This window comes from Trichosurus vulpecula, chromosome 3 (assembly GCF_011100635.1).
Source record: "Trichosurus vulpecula isolate mTriVul1 chromosome 3, mTriVul1.pri, whole genome shotgun sequence".
NCBI lineage: Eukaryota > Metazoa > Chordata > Mammalia > Diprotodontia > Phalangeridae > Trichosurus > Trichosurus vulpecula.
The window spans coordinates 12,716,065-12,731,548 of NC_050575.1; the positions used below are offsets into that span (position 1 = coordinate 12,716,065).

The window sequence follows — 15,484 nt, forward strand, 5'->3', positions numbered from 1 at the left end:
CTGGGCCAAGAATTCACTATTTCACAAAAACTGCTGGGAAAATTGGAAAATGGTAGGGCAGAAACTGGGCATAGACCAATATCTTACACCATATAACAAAATAAAGTCAAAATGGGTTCATGATTTAGGAATAAAGGCTGATACTATAAGTAATTTGGGAGAGCAAGGAATAGTTTACCTATCAGATTTATGGAAAATTCATGACCCAAGAAGAGGTAGAGAGCATTACAAAATGCGAAATGGATAATTTTGATTATGTTAAATTGAAATGTTTCTGTACAAAAAAAGCCAATGCAACAAAGATTAGGAGGGAAGCAGAAAACTGGGAGCAAATCTTTACAACTAGTGTCTCTGATAAAGGCCTCATTTCTAAAATATACAGGGAACTGAGGCAAATATATAGGAATACAAGTCATTCCCCAATTGAGAAATGGTCAAAGGATATGAACAGGCAGTTTTCAGAGGAAGAAATTAAAGCTATCTATAGGCATATGAAAAAATGCTTGAAATCACTACTGATTAGGGAAATGCAAATCAAAACAAAACAACTCTGAGGTACCACATCTCTCCCGTCAGATTGGCTAAAATGACAAAATAGGAAAATGATAAATGCTGGAGAGGATGCGGGAAAATTGGAACATTGTTACATTGCTGGTGGAATTGTGAAGTGATCCAGCCATTCTAGAGAGCAATTTGGAACTATGCCCAAAGGGCTATAAAAATGTTCATACTCTTTGACCCAACAATACCACTTCTAGGGTTGTATCCCAAAGAGATCACACAAGTGGGAAAAGGACCCATATGTACAAGGATATTTATAGCGGCTCTCTTTGTGGTAGCCAAGAATTGGAAATAAAAGAGATGCCCATCAATTGGGGAATGGCTGAACAAGCTGTGGTATATGAAGGTAATGGAATACTATTGTGCTATAAGAAATGGGGAAGAGGGGACGGAGCCAGGATGGCGGCTGGTAAGCAGGGACTGGAGTGAGCTCGGTACCGAGCCCCTCCAAAAACCTATAAAAAATGGCTCTGAACCAATTCTAGAACGGCAGAACCCACAAACCAGCAGAGGGAAGCAGGGCTCCAGCCCAGGACAGCCTGGATGGTCTCTGGGTGAGGTCTATCCCACACGGACCTGGGAGCTGGGAGCTGGGAATGGAGTGGAGCAGAGCCCAGCCTGAGCGGCGTGGAACATCCAGACCAGAAGCCGGGCGGAGGGGGCCCTAGCGCCCTGGATCAGTGAGCTGCGGCAGTTACCAGACCCCTCGACCCAGAAACACCAAAGACTGTGGAGAAGGTTAGTGGGAAAAAGGTGGGGCAGCTACAGCTGTTGTTACTTCCGGCTCCAGGCCCACCTGGTGGAAGGAATTAAGTGGCGGATCAGAGCAGGGGTGCACAGCCTGCCGAAGATCTAAGCCCAGTTCGGGTTGGGGGTTGGGGAAGGAGCAGTGCTGGTGTGACAGAGCTGGCACCTCCCCCCCAAACGTGGAACATAGAACTCTGTAGTCTACAAGCAGTCATACCCCACTGAAAAACTCCTGGCTGGGAGTATGGCCAGGCAGCGAAAACGCACCGAGAGTCAGTCTCAGACTTTGCATTCTTTCTTTGGTGACAAAGAAGACCAAAACATACAGCCTGAAGAAGTCAATAAAGTGCAAGAGCCTACACCAAAAGCCTCCAAGAAAAACATGAACTGGTCTCAGGCCATGGAAGAGCTCAAAAAGGATTTGGAAAAGCAAGTTAGAGAAGTAGAGGAAAAATTGGGAAGAGAAATGAGAAGGATGCGAGAAAACCATGAAAAACAAGTCAATGACTTGCTAAAGGAGACCCAAAAAAATACTGAAAAATACACTGAAGAAAACAACACCTTAAAAAACAGACTAACTCAAATGGCAAAAGAGCTCCAAAAAGCCAATGAGGAGAAGAATGCCTTGAAAGGCAGAATTAGCCAAATGGAAAAGGAGGTCCAAAAGACCACTGAAGAAAATACTACTTTAAAAATTAGATTGGAGCAAGTGGAAGCTAGTGACTTTATGAGAAATCAGGATATTATAAAACAGAACCAGAGGAATGAAAAAATGGAAGACAATGTGAAATATCTCCTTGGAAAAACCACTGACCTGGAAAATAGATCCAGGAGAGATAATTTAAAAATTATTGGACTACCTGAAAGCCATGATCAAAAAAAGAGCCTAGATACCATCTTTCACGAAATTATCAAGGAGAATTGCCCTGATATTCTAGAGCCACAAGGCAAAATAGAAATTAAAAGAATCCATCGATCGCCTCCTCAAATAGATCCCAAAAAGAAATCTCCAAGGAATATTGTTGCCAAATTCCAGAGCTCCCAGATCAAGGAGAAAATACTGCAAGCAGCCAGAAAGAAACAATTTGAATATTATGGAAAAACAATTAGGATAACACAGGATCTGGCAGCTTTTACATTAAGAGATCGAAGGGCTTGGAATGCGATATTCCGGAGGTCAATGGAGCTAGGATTAAAACCTAGAATCACCTACCCAGCAAAACTGAGTATCATGTTCCAAGGCAAAATATGGATTTTCAATAAAATAGAGGACTTTCAAGCTTTCTCAGTGAAAAGACCAGAACTGAATAGAAAATTTGACTTTCAAACACAAGAATCAAGAGAAGCATGAAAAGGTAATCCAGAAACAGAAATTGCAAGGGACTTACTAAAGTTGAACTGATTTGTTTACATTCCTACATGGAAAGATGATGTGTATGATTCATGAGACCTCAGTATTAGGGTAGTTGAAGGGAATATGCATATATACGTATATATATGTTTATGTATATATATGGGTGTATGTATGTATATATCTATGTGTCTATGTATGTATGTGTATATATATGTGTGTATATATATGTGTGTGTATATATATATATATATATGTAAAAGAGAGAGAGTAGACACAGGGTGAGCTGAAGATGAAGGGAAGATATCTAAAAGAAATAAAATGAAATTAAGGGATGACAGAGCAACATACTGAGAGAGGGAGATAGGGAGAGATAGAATGGGGTGGATTATCTCGCATAAAGGTGGCAAGAGGAAGCAGTTCTATGGGAGGAGGGGAGAGGGCAGGTGGGGGTGGTAATGAGTGAACCTTGCTCTCATCAGATTTGGCCTGAGGGGGAATACCATACATACTCAGTTGGGTATCTTACCCCACAGGAAAGAAGAGGGAGGAAGATAAAAAAAAATAAAAGGGGGGGATGATGGAGGAGAGGGCAGATGGGGGTGGAGGTAATCAAAACAAACACTTTGGAAAGGGGACAGGGTCAAGGGAGAAAATTCAATAAAGCGGGATGGGTTGGGAAGGAGCAAAATGTAGTTAGTCTTTCACAACATGAGTATTGTGGAAGGGTTATACATAATAATACATGTGTGGCCTAGGTTGAATTGCTCAACTTCTTAGGGAGGGTGGGTGGGAAGGGAAGAGGGGAGAGAATTTGGAACTCAAAGTTTTAAAAACAGATGTTAAAAAAAAAATTTTTTTGCATGCAACTAAAAAATAAGATACACAGGCAATGGGGCACAGAAATTTATCTTGCCCTACAAGAAAGGAAGGGAAAAGGGGATGAGAGGGGAGGGGGGTGATAGAGGGGAGGGCTGACTGGGGAACAGGGCAACCAGAATATATGCCATCTTGGAGTGGGGGGGAGGGTAGAAATGGGGAGAAAATTTGTAATCCAAACTGTTGTGAAAATCAATGTTGAAAACCAAATATGTTAAATAAATAAATTTAAATTAAAAAAAAAAAAGAAATGGGGAAGATACGGACTTCATAACAACCTAGAAAAATCTACGCAACATAATGCTGAGTGAACGGAGCAGAGCCAGGAGAACATTATACACAACCACAGATATATGGGTTCCGTGAGGACCAACCCTGACAGACTTCGCTCTTCTCAGCAACACAAGGTACAAAGACAATCCAAAGGACTCACGATGGAGAACGCTATCTACATCCAGAGAAAGAACTATGAAGTTTGAATGCAGATTGAGGCACACTTCATGCTTGCCTTTTTTTCCCCTTTTTTTTCTCTCTCTTTTGTTTTTGTTTTTGGGGTTTTTTTTTTTGTTCTGTTTCTTCTGTCTCATGATTCATTCCATTGGTCGTAATTTTTCTCCATAACTTGACTAGTTTGTAAATTAATTCAATGTGAAGTTATACATGGAAGATATATGGGATTCTATGCCATCTTCGGGAGGGAGGGGGGGAAGGAGGGAAGAAAATCTGGAACTCAAAATTGTGTAGAACCAAGTGTTGTAAACTAAAAATAAAAAAAAAATTAAAACTTGAAAAAAAAAATGCTTTCTCTCACATTGCTGATACCTCTTGGAACCTAACCTGCTTCTGAGGGGCGTCAATCCTCAACAAATGCCTATACTTGGACTAGAGGTGGTCTGATTCTGAATTTTTTGAGACAGTGCCACCACGACGCACCATGAAACCACAACACTAGAATCAAATCACACCTATAACATGACCTACGTTACCTTGGCAAAGTTATTTAAACCTCGTGGTGCCTTAGTTGGGGAGCTAAGTGGTGTAGTGCATAGAGTGCTGGGCCTGGAGTCAGGAAGACTCATCTCCCTGAGTTCAGATCCAGTCTCAAACACTTCCTAGCCGTGTGGCCCTGGGCAAGTCACTTAACCCCATTGGCATTAGTTTCCTCAACTGTAAAAAGATCTAGACAAAGAAATGGCAAACCCCTCCAGTGTCTTTGCTAAGAAAACCCCAAATGGCGTCACAAAGAGTCAGACACAACTGAACAAGTGCCTTAGTTTCCTCGTATGTAAAATGAGGAGATTAAACTAGATAGCCTCTAAAAACACCCCCAGTTCTAAGGCCTATTCTTCTAGAAAATGTATGAGTGAAAATATAAGAAGGGACAACCACGTGTCAAGAATGGGGGATAATTAGGGGTGGCTAGGTGGTGCACCAGCCCTGGAGTCAGGAGGACCTGAATTCAAACCTCAGACACTTGACACACTTACTAGCTGTGTGACCTTGGGCAAGTCACTTAACTCCAATCGCCCTGCCTTCCCCCCCCTCCAAAAAAATGGGGGATAATTAACCAATAAAGACCCCAAATATTTCACTGTTATTCAGTTGTGTCCAACTCTACATGACACCATGGACTTTTTGTTCATGAGGTTTCATTTGGCAAAGATACTGAAGCTGTTTGTCTTTTTCTTCTCTAGTGTGCCCTCGTTTTACAGATGGAGGACTGAGGCAAATAGGGGTTAAGTGACTTAAGACACAGTTAGCGTCTGAAGCCGAATTTGAACTCAGATCTTTCTGGCTCCAAGCCTGGTGCTCTATCCACTTCATTACCCAGATACTTTGATATTCCATTAGGATCCTTGTAACGTCAGAAGTAAAACAAGAAAGGAACCTAGCAGAGTGAATGAAGACCCCTCACCTCCATCACAAATTTTGAGGGGAATCGCATAAGTCACGCTCGATGAGGTTGGCAGGGACTGATGGATTTATAGCGGCATTCCTGGAGCAAATACCCAAATTTCTAAGATCCCAGATGCATTTGAGGTTTGAGTAACAATGAGTAGAGGCAGAGTTTCTCTCTTACTCCTGTTTCTTACTTAGAGAAGGGTGATCTTTCTTCGTCTCTCTTTCTACCGCTATCCCTGCCCCATGCCCCCTCCCCACCAAAGGAATTCAAAAACTAACTTGCTTTTTCCATCCAACCAACCCAGGCCGACGAGACTAGGATCTTCATTGCTTTGTTTCATCTTCCCAGAGATCCTTTCAATTTACTATTAAAGGTTTTGAAAGCTAAGACCATATGCAAGGTAGGGAGTTACCTGACTGAGCCAGTTTTCATCCAGATGACCAATGGTCAGTGTCCTTGTCCATCTGCTAAAATGTTTCCATGGTGAGGATGACATTTATTTTAGTAAATCTACATTTCTCTTTTCAAAGATGGACCTGAGAATAAGAGTCCTTAGGTACAATTGACTTGAAGAAATTTGTAAAAGAAAGGTCCATGAGGAGAATCTTACTAACAGTGATTGCCTTCGCCTTTCTGAATGTTGGTTTACTGACATCCTAAATGAAGATAAGCATCTTGTATCACTTTCTTACAGGGTTATTTGTGAGGGAAACACTTAGTAAAAGCATGCGAGAAATGGGAGCTGTTTCTATTGAGAGGGGTGGTAGTTGGGAAGGGGGTCCCAGCTGCCTCAAACAGTACATATAGCTTGGGTATAGCAAAGGAGCCCACATTCCCAGTCTGGGAACTATAAGTAACAGGCCTGGCTCCAAGCATCGTATCCATAGTTGGCATGGGACAGAGCAGGATTGCAAGGAACTAACAACCGACCCAATTCCCAGCTAACCCAAAAACGCAGGGCTCAAAGGAAGGAAGGAAGACCAGAGACACAGAAAGAGATGACCTCTAAAGGTCAACAGCTTCCCATTTACTGCAGGTGTGGAAGTGGAAGTTGGAAGTTGGATGACTACCTGTTAGTGGTATTTATTATAGGGGAGTTTAGTTATTGGCTGAACTAGAAACTACTAAGATCCCTTCCAACTCTCAGGTTCTGTGATTCTACAAAGGATGGACAAAGGATTCACAGAGAAGGATGGCAGATTTAGAGCTGGGATAACAGATGAAGAAACTGAGTCCCAGAAAGAGGTGAAGTGACTTACCCAAGGTCACACAGGTGATATGTGGCAGACTTGGGATGGGCAATCAGAGGATTGGGAACTAGAAGGACTTCAGGTATTATCTCCTGTAATCTCTTCATTCTACAGAAGAAGAAACTGAGGCCAGAAGAAAGAAGTGGCTCTATGTACATGGAAGCGGCAGTTTAGGAACGCTGGGCTCATAGCTCTAAACTCGATGCTCTTGCTACTACGCCACACCTTGGGAAGAACTTAAGAGGAAAAGGGAAGCACTGAGAAAAGCCAAAGACTATAGCAACCTTTAAATTAAGCAGAGCTGGGCAGCCAGGTGGCACAGTGGATAGAGTTCCAGGCCTAGAGTCAGGAAGACCTGAGTTCAAATCCAGCCTCAGACACTTCCTAGCTGTGTGACTCTGGGCAAGCCACTTAACCCTGCTTGCCTCAGTTTACTTCTCTGTTAGATGAGCTGGAGAAGGAGATGGCCAACCACTCCAGTATCTTTGCCAAGAAAACCCCAAATAAGGTCACAAAGAGTCAGATAACAACAATCACAAACGACAACCATTTCATTCCTCACTTAATCTCTCCTGTCATCCCCTGTTCCTAGGAAAGGTTGATTCTCTGAGCAATGGAATTAGCTGAATTAAGCAATGAAGAATTTTAAAAACTAAGGCGCAAGCAACATGTTCCCTTTGGGGTATTCTTCAATCAGCCTTAAAGCCTCTTGACCTGATTTTGTCCTTATAGGGACTGTTCAATTGAACCCCCAGGCTCTGTGTAATCATTTTCACTCTTTCATCAGCTTGGATGGATTTAACTATCATTCTCTATGCATAGCTCTCTCTGTATGTTAAATATATAGAGATATATAGATTTTACAGAGACGTGTGTGTATGTGTGTGTGTCGCCTCTCCCTCACAGGGGTCTGCTCTCTTCCTTTAAGACACAGCTCAAGCACCAATCACACAAGAAGCCTTCCTCACTCCCCCAACTTCCCTTCTAAACTACATTTAAGTTGTTTGTATATATTTGTATTTACTCATTTAATATTTAAGCTATATACATTTATAATTGTGCTTGCCTCCTCATCAGAATCTAAGCTCCCTTCAAGTAGGTATGGTTTTTCATTCATCACATCTGTATCCCCAGTGCCTAGGACATACTTCTTCTTGTTCAGCCGATGGGTCTTCTTACCAAAGGTACTGGGGTGGTTTGCCATTTCCTTCTGCAGGGGATTAAGGCAAACAGGTTAAGTGACTTGCCCAGAGTCAAAGAGCTAGTGCCTGAGGCCACATTTGAACTCAGGTCTTCCTGACTCCAGGTCCGGCACAATATCCATTGAACCAGCTCACTGCCCCTGCAGCACACAGGAGGACTTGATCAATACTTTTGGATTGACTGAGGTCAGTTCAGCTCAGATGGAGCCCTGCTTGCGGGTCTAATCAGCTCACTTGTCCCCAAATGGGTTAGGAAGTTTTTCCTTACATCTAACTGAGAGATTAAGAAGAAGAAGAAGAAATAGCATTTCTATCACACTTTAAGGTTAGCAAAGCACTTTACATATGTTATCTCAACAATCCTGTGAAGTAGGTGCTATTGGGGGGGGAGGGCGGGCAGGGCAATTGGGGTCAAGTGACTTGCCCAAGGTCACACAGCTAGTAAATGTGTCAAGTGTCTGAGGCTGGATTTGAACTCAGGTCCTCCTGACTCCAGAGCCGGTGCTCCACTCACTGCGCCACCTAGCTGCCCCGAAGTAGGTGCCATTAATATCCCCAGTTTATAGATGAGGAAACAGAAGTTAAGTGAGTTGCTCAGTCACATAGACATAAGTGTTTGGGGCAAGATTTGAACTCCGGTCTTCTGACTTCCTGACTTCCAGTCCAGCACTCTATCCACTATATATAAAAACACAGAAGAGCATCAGAGAAATGCAAAACAAAATGCCACTCAAGGTCCACGTGGGAAGGTTGGCTTGGGGGGCCAGAGACAGCCGGCAAACGGCGGTGGGAGGAGAAATCAGCAGGGGTTTTGTGGTATTTACACTCGGCTTTAATGGGATTGGCAGAAATTGAAGAGGTTAAGAGGGGAAAGAGTACAGACATTGACTTGAGCATCGATGATGTTGGGAGCAGAAGCATAAATGCCAGCCAGGGTAGGGCGTGGAGAGCAGTCCAGTTTGGCTGGAATACAGATTATGTGGGAAAGCATGCCCAGCGTTGGCAGGGTAGCCATAACTTTTTAATGGTAGTAAAACAAAAGTGGCAACCTACAAGTGAACCACGCCAGAGTGGCACAGCAGATAGTGCTGGCGTGGAGTCAGGAAGACTCATCTGCCTGAGTTCAAATCTGGCCTCAGACACTGTCTAGTTGTGTGACTCTGGGTAAGTCGTGTAACCCTGCTTGCCTCTGTCCCCTCATCTGTAAAATGAGCTGGAGAAGGAAATGGCAAAGCACTGCAGTATCTTTGCCAAGAAAACCCCAAATGGGGGCACAAAGAGTCAGGCCACAGAAACGAATGAACAAAAACAATAAAGGTTGTGATACACTTGTCACACACTCACGAAATACTTCTAAACACATCTGGGAAGCGTCTAGATTCTCAGACGTTTAGTGCATAAATTTTGTTTAGTTGTGTGTGTGTGGGGGGGGGGTATTATCTTGTTTTCCATGAATGTCTGGCACGTTGCAGTCCTCAAATGGGATTACCTTTGTTGTGTTGGCACAATCAGTGGCTTCTTATACATTCAGCAGCAACACTTTAGAAAGTTTTATCAGCCAGCAATATCTTCAGTTCACAAGTATTCAAAAGTCAGATGCAAGAAAGGATTTAAATTTAAATAGATGAATAAATATATAAAATGCATTTTATGTCTTTATATATTATAAATTATATATTTATATGTTATAAAATATAATTTATAAAATATAAATAAATATGAATATAAAGATTGAACTTTGGTGGTTGTAGGGTTAGTGATTGCTTATTGAATTAGTTGTGATGTTAGCACTGCATGTGCTGCACATGCTCTGATTTTATTAAGGTTAAAAAGCTGAATTTCAGAGTCTCCTCTTCTCTGTTACTCTCCCTTGCAGCCCAATATTAGGTGAAATAAATAAAGATTACTTTGTAAAAAATCTCTGATGTTGCTTTTGCCTCACCAATAGGAGAATTTTAAGTTTTTATCCTAACTTTCAGTACAGATAAATTGTTTCATAGAAATACACTAACAGCTTTTTAGTGGCTCAAGTCAGTGGCAATTTAGATAATGGTAAGGCTGGATTCGGAGTTGAAAATTCCACATTTGTCTCCAACCTTGTACATGTTCATGACCTCTGTTTGTGTAAAATGAGTGGGAGCTGTTAGATAATCTTTTAAGATTCTATCCAACTTTTACTGACAGAAAACAGAGACACGGGTGATAAAAGGGGATGGGTATATGGTAGAATTCAGGCTTGGTCCTATTGGACTTCATGCTGACATGGCTTGGGGAGTTATTTCTACAGTATATAATCCAGTTTGTTAGCTTTCTTTAAGAGTCCAATTCAACTCTATTCTAGAAACAAGTTATTAAGTACCTATTCTACATTCCTTATCAAGATAAGGCTGGAAAAAGGAGCTGGCATGGGGCCAAAGCCTTGGCAGAGGGTAAAGAATGATGAACTTTCCCCCTGACTAGATGAGGCCAGCCTCCTGACTCATTCAGTCACTGGCTCACAGGATTTCCCTACACTAACAATGCACTACATACCTCCCATAGGACCCCCTTCACAGGCAACAGGTGCCAAAGCTGGCCAACAGGTTTCAGATCCCTCAGGAGAGTAACCCTGCCCAAGTTTAATGAGTAACTCACTTGTCCTCAAAAGGAGCAGGGTGAGGCCTAATATGCTGTAAGTGGGGAGAGGGAGGTGGGATATAATTGAAAAGGGAAAGGGGTACTCAAAATAGAAGGCAGCTTTCAGAAAACATAAACAAGGGAAGCAGCCAAGGTTTGGGGCAAAGTTCTCAGGTGCACCATGGAAAAAGCAAAGGGTAAAAAAGGAATGCATGAGACATTTGCCAAAATGCTGCTCCCCTATCCAAATTTGTTGCCTCCAGGCTGCAATTCAACCGACAAGACTCAGCATAGGCAAGAAGAGGAAGAAGTCCTGGTCTGTGAGCCAAGAGACCTGGGTTCTAGTCCTGCTTGCTTACATGATCTTGAGCAAGTCATTTCTCCACTCTGAGCCTCTGTCTCTTAATCGTTAAAACAAAGAAAATCCACGGAGGAGTAGAGAGAGAGCTATTGGAGCCTGCTTCCAGACCAGTTCCTTTGGCCATCAGTGAGGAAAGTAACCCCTGTGTGGAAAAGGGGACCACCATCTTCACCACCAACAACGATCTCCACTGGAAAACCGCCCCTATAGGTGAGTAATCCCAAGAGCTCCAGGAGTGGAAGCACCCCATCCCAAACCATTGGCCACCCCTTGCCCCGCCAACCTTAGCCATCACCCAGGCAAACAAAGCAATTACCGAAAACCCAGAGAAGAGAGTTCTTACCACCAAAGTCCTTGCCACTGTCAAATGGTTCAATATGATTTTATCGGTGGAAATAGCACGAAAGAAGCATTATCATCTGCTTTGTCACTGCCCCATGATAGGCGTGGGGCCTTTCCATCTGACTTGCAGCTGAAACCTCCACTATAGGTCGTCTCCTCCTGGCCTACAGGGACTGTCCTTTTCTATGTGTGTGCCCCAGCACTTAGCACAGTGCCTGGGCATTCAGCCAGCACTTAATAAATGCTTTTTCATTCATTCATTGTTGGTAATTGGCAATATTTTCATGAAGTTTTTTAAATAGAAATTTTTTAAACTACTTTGACACTTAAGGACTTCTATCGTGACACCTATCGATGTGCTTAAAAGGGGATCTTATTGAATTGCTGCGGCTAAAAAAATTCATCCCCACCTTCTGATGATGAGCCTCTCTGACTGAAAGTGAGAAATAACCAGTGAACTAGGAAATAAGTAAAACTGGGCCATTATAACGTCTGCCTCTTCAAATCGGTTTGTTAATCATAGCACGGATGGGTTAGTAAAGTGGCACGGTGGATACAGCACCCACCCTAGAGTTCAAATTGTTAAAACTGGGGGGTACCTTGAGTTCAAATCCAGCCTTAGGTACTTACTAGCTATGTGACCCTTGGCAAGTCACTTAACCTCCCCACCAAAAACTCAGAGCATGGAGGTGATCCTGAGCTCTCATCAGAGTCCAATGAAAAGAACACCAGCTCTGGACATGGAGAAAAGCAAGTTTAAATTCTGCCTCCACTCCATCCTAGGATGGCGTAACAACGGGCAAGTCACTCAACCTCAGCTTCCTCATCTGGGTGACTGACTGCCACAGCTCCTTCCAGCTCTCAATCTAATGCCCGCATCAGACCGAGCACCAAAAGGAAGAAAGCAGATCCCTGCCACAGAAAATGTTGGACTCTCTAGGTCTGACTCCATATGGCCACATCCTTCCCCTCCTCTTCTCCATTCCCACAACCACCACCCTCATTCAGGTCCATGTTACCCTTATTCTTGGACTATTATAACAGCTTCCTACTTGGTCTCCCTGCCTTTAGCACCCCCTCCCGTCCCCGGCCCACCCCAATTCTCCAATCCATTCTTGACATCGCCAAATTGGTCTAAGACATAAACCTGAACGTATCCTTCGGGCTGCTCACAGGCCTGCAGGGGTTCTCTAACGCCTGTAAGATAAGATAGAAATTCTTCAGCCCGGGACTTCAGGCTGTCCATGATCAGCCTCTCTTACCTCTTTCAGCTTTCACTTCAGCTGGTTATTATTCATGACCCCCAGAGACAGTTAGGTGTCACAGTGAATAGAGCACTAGGCTGAAGTCAAGTTCAAATCTGGCCTCGGAGGCTGTGTGGCCCTGGGCAAGTCAGTTAAGCTCTGTCTGTCTGTCTCAGGTTCATTCCCAGAAGACTGGGATCATAATAGCACCTCCTTCACAGAGCTGCTGTGAGGATCAAACAAGGTATTTGTAAAGTGCTCCGTAAGCACATTCGATGTTGTCATTTGGTCATTCCGGTAGACCCCATTTGGGGGTTTCTTGGCAAAGATACTTGCCATTTCCTTCTCATACAGATGAGGAAACCAAGGCAAACAGGGTTAAGTGACCTGCCTAGGGTCACATAGCTAGGAAATACCTGAGGCTGGATTTGAACTCAGGCCTGCCTGACTCCAGGGCTGATGCGCCACCTAGCTGGGAGCAAACGCATAGTAGGTGCTTAATAAATGTTTGTCTGTCCCCACCCTACCATGAGCCCTGTTCTCCAGGCAAATCAGGCTCCGAGCTGTTCTCTTGCCTCTATCCATTCACACAGTCAGCTTCCAGTGTGAAGATCTTTCTCTTCCTCCAAGGCCTCAAAGTGGTTTCTTCTCTTGATTCCCCTAACCTCTCTTCTTCCTCAAACGTTTTTATTCTTATGGTCCTTGGCCAGTATCTCTCCTCTGGCCCTATCACATCCCACCTTGCATTGTAGATCACAAACTTAGATCTGAAAGAGACCTTATCTTATATTGTCTAGTCCTGTTCTCTCATTGTACAGATAAATAAAGAGTTTCAGTGGCTTGCCAGGGTAATACGACTAGGATGTAAAAACTAGGTTTTCCAATGCCAAGTCCAGCAATGTTACTTATTGGTCTAGATGTCACAGCCTCCTATTTGGTTACAACAGAGAGCACATCTTGAGGGGCAGTATGACGTCATGAAAATGGCGGAATTGGCAATGTCGCCTCATGGAAAGATTTCAGACTTTCCCTCCGGATGAAAATGTGATTGGGAAATGTTTAACAAAATAAATAAAAACACAATACAATATTCATAATGTTCATTTGTGGTTTTCTAAGTCAATATGAGGCAGCAGGAAATCATTTCTATTTGAGTTGCACACCACTGGCCTAGTGGATTTGGCTTGGAAGGAGAAAGACCTGGATTGGAATCCTACCTCGGATCCCAGCAGTATGGCCCTGGGCAAATCATTTAATCATTCTGAGACTCATCTGTAAAATAAGGAGGCTGGACTAGAGGACCACTAAAATCTCTTACTGCCCTAAATATATCATCCTTGGGGAAGCTAGGTGGCGCAGTGAGTATGGCACCGGCCCTGGAGTCAGGGGGACCTGAGTTCAAATCCGGCCCCAGACACTTGACACATGTACTAGCTGTGTGACCTTAGGCAAGTCACTTAACCCCAATTGCCCTGCCCCCCCCCCAAAATATCATCCTTTGATCCTAAATCAGGAGACTTTGGTTCTAGCACTAATTCTAAGGCATACTAGCTCTGTGACCATGGGCAAGTCGTTAGCATTTCTGAGCCTTGATTTCCGCACCTGTAGAATGAGGAAAATAACCATCCACCTCACTGGGGTCAAGAAAGTGCCTTATAAATCTCAAAGGGCTAAATGTTGTTATTATTAGCCTTTAAAAAAAGAAATCTGGACCTATAATTTTATCAGTAGGAGGAATTCCTGGTGTGGAAGGTCCTTTCACTGATAAGATCAGCAGTTCATCTGTGACATATAGTCTTCATATTGCTATCATGATGCTTCGTTACATATATATGACATTAATAGAATTACGTGCTATAATGATCTTAAGTATTAACACAGTTATTACGAATAATATCAGAGCTATAGTTATAGTTAGGTGCTATCCTAGTGGCTTACCCATAGTATGTCTAATAAATTTCTGTTGAAGTGAGCTAAGTCGGCTCCCTCCCCATACTCAGCACAGCGTGACTGAGAAAGTTTCCCCAAAGGTGCCCCACCTACCGTGGGCAGATTGAAGCCTGAGATACTGGGAAAGTCATGGTGCTCCATGTGGTAGCCCGCATTAAAGGTTAACCAGTTGAGGGGCCCATAGTAGGAGTACGTCTCATAGCCCTTCAAGTACATATAGTGTTCCGCAATGAAGTGACCGGAGAAGGGGTGTATTCCCATACAGAGGAGGGTGCCTGCGATAAAGTACACAATCGGCTTCAGCCCCCAGAGCATATAGATCACAAGGTCGACGGCAAGCTGGGTCAGCGCATTGTAGATCTCCATCTGCGTGATAGGCAAGGGGTTTACAAAGAGTGGACGCAGGGCATAAAACAGTGGTTGCAAGAAGAGCCAGAGGAGCTTCCTCATCGGAGTGCAGAAGAACCAGCACTCAAAGTCTGTGGGGATGTCCACATCCAGCTTGTCACCCCCCAGGTAGCGATGGTGATCAATGTGATACTTCTTGAAGGAAGCCGAGTATGGCAAACCAACGGGGAGGTTGGCGAAGACTGCAAACCAGCGGTTCCAGTGAATACATTTGTTGCCAAAGGCCACGTTATGAGAGACATCATGGATGGCCAGGGTCAAGGAGTGGTTCACACAGCCCCCAAAGGCATAGGCCCAGAAGAAGACCCATCGCCAAGACAAGTCTTTGACCAGGTAACAAGCGCAGAACTGGGTCAGCACCATGCAGGACACAATCCATTTCAGGTGTGGATCTGGGCCCATTAGAGATTTGATGGCTGGATACTTAGCTAAAGGGGAAGACAGAAATATTTTCAAAGCAAGAAGAATCAATTCATTGCACCTTGTGGATAGTGGACTTTTGTAGCGAGCCCCCAAAAACAGTGCAAATTTAATACATTCATTTGGCATGAGAACAGGAGAACGTTAGAATTAGAACGGGTCTAAGAATGATGAAACCATTCATTCAAACATGCAAGTGTCTCCTGAAGTGGTTCTCTAACTTTACCCTTCTCTACATACTTCACGATAC

General features: G+C 43.5%; 1 protein-coding gene across 1 annotated transcript in view; it reads right to left on the minus strand.

Moving 5' to 3' along the window:
• DEGS2 (delta 4-desaturase, sphingolipid 2) overlaps nucleotides 1-15,240 on the minus strand; it is a 28,008-nt gene extending 12,768 nt beyond the window's left edge. Inside the window, exon 1 of the mRNA XM_036751549.1 lies at nucleotides 14,500-15,240. Within this exon, the coding sequence (XP_036607444.1) occupies nucleotides 14,500-15,216 (717 nt within the window). The 5' untranslated portion in view covers nucleotides 15,217-15,240. The remainder of the gene's footprint in view (nucleotides 1-14,499) is intronic.
• Between the last annotated feature and the right edge of the window lie 244 nt (nucleotides 15,241-15,484).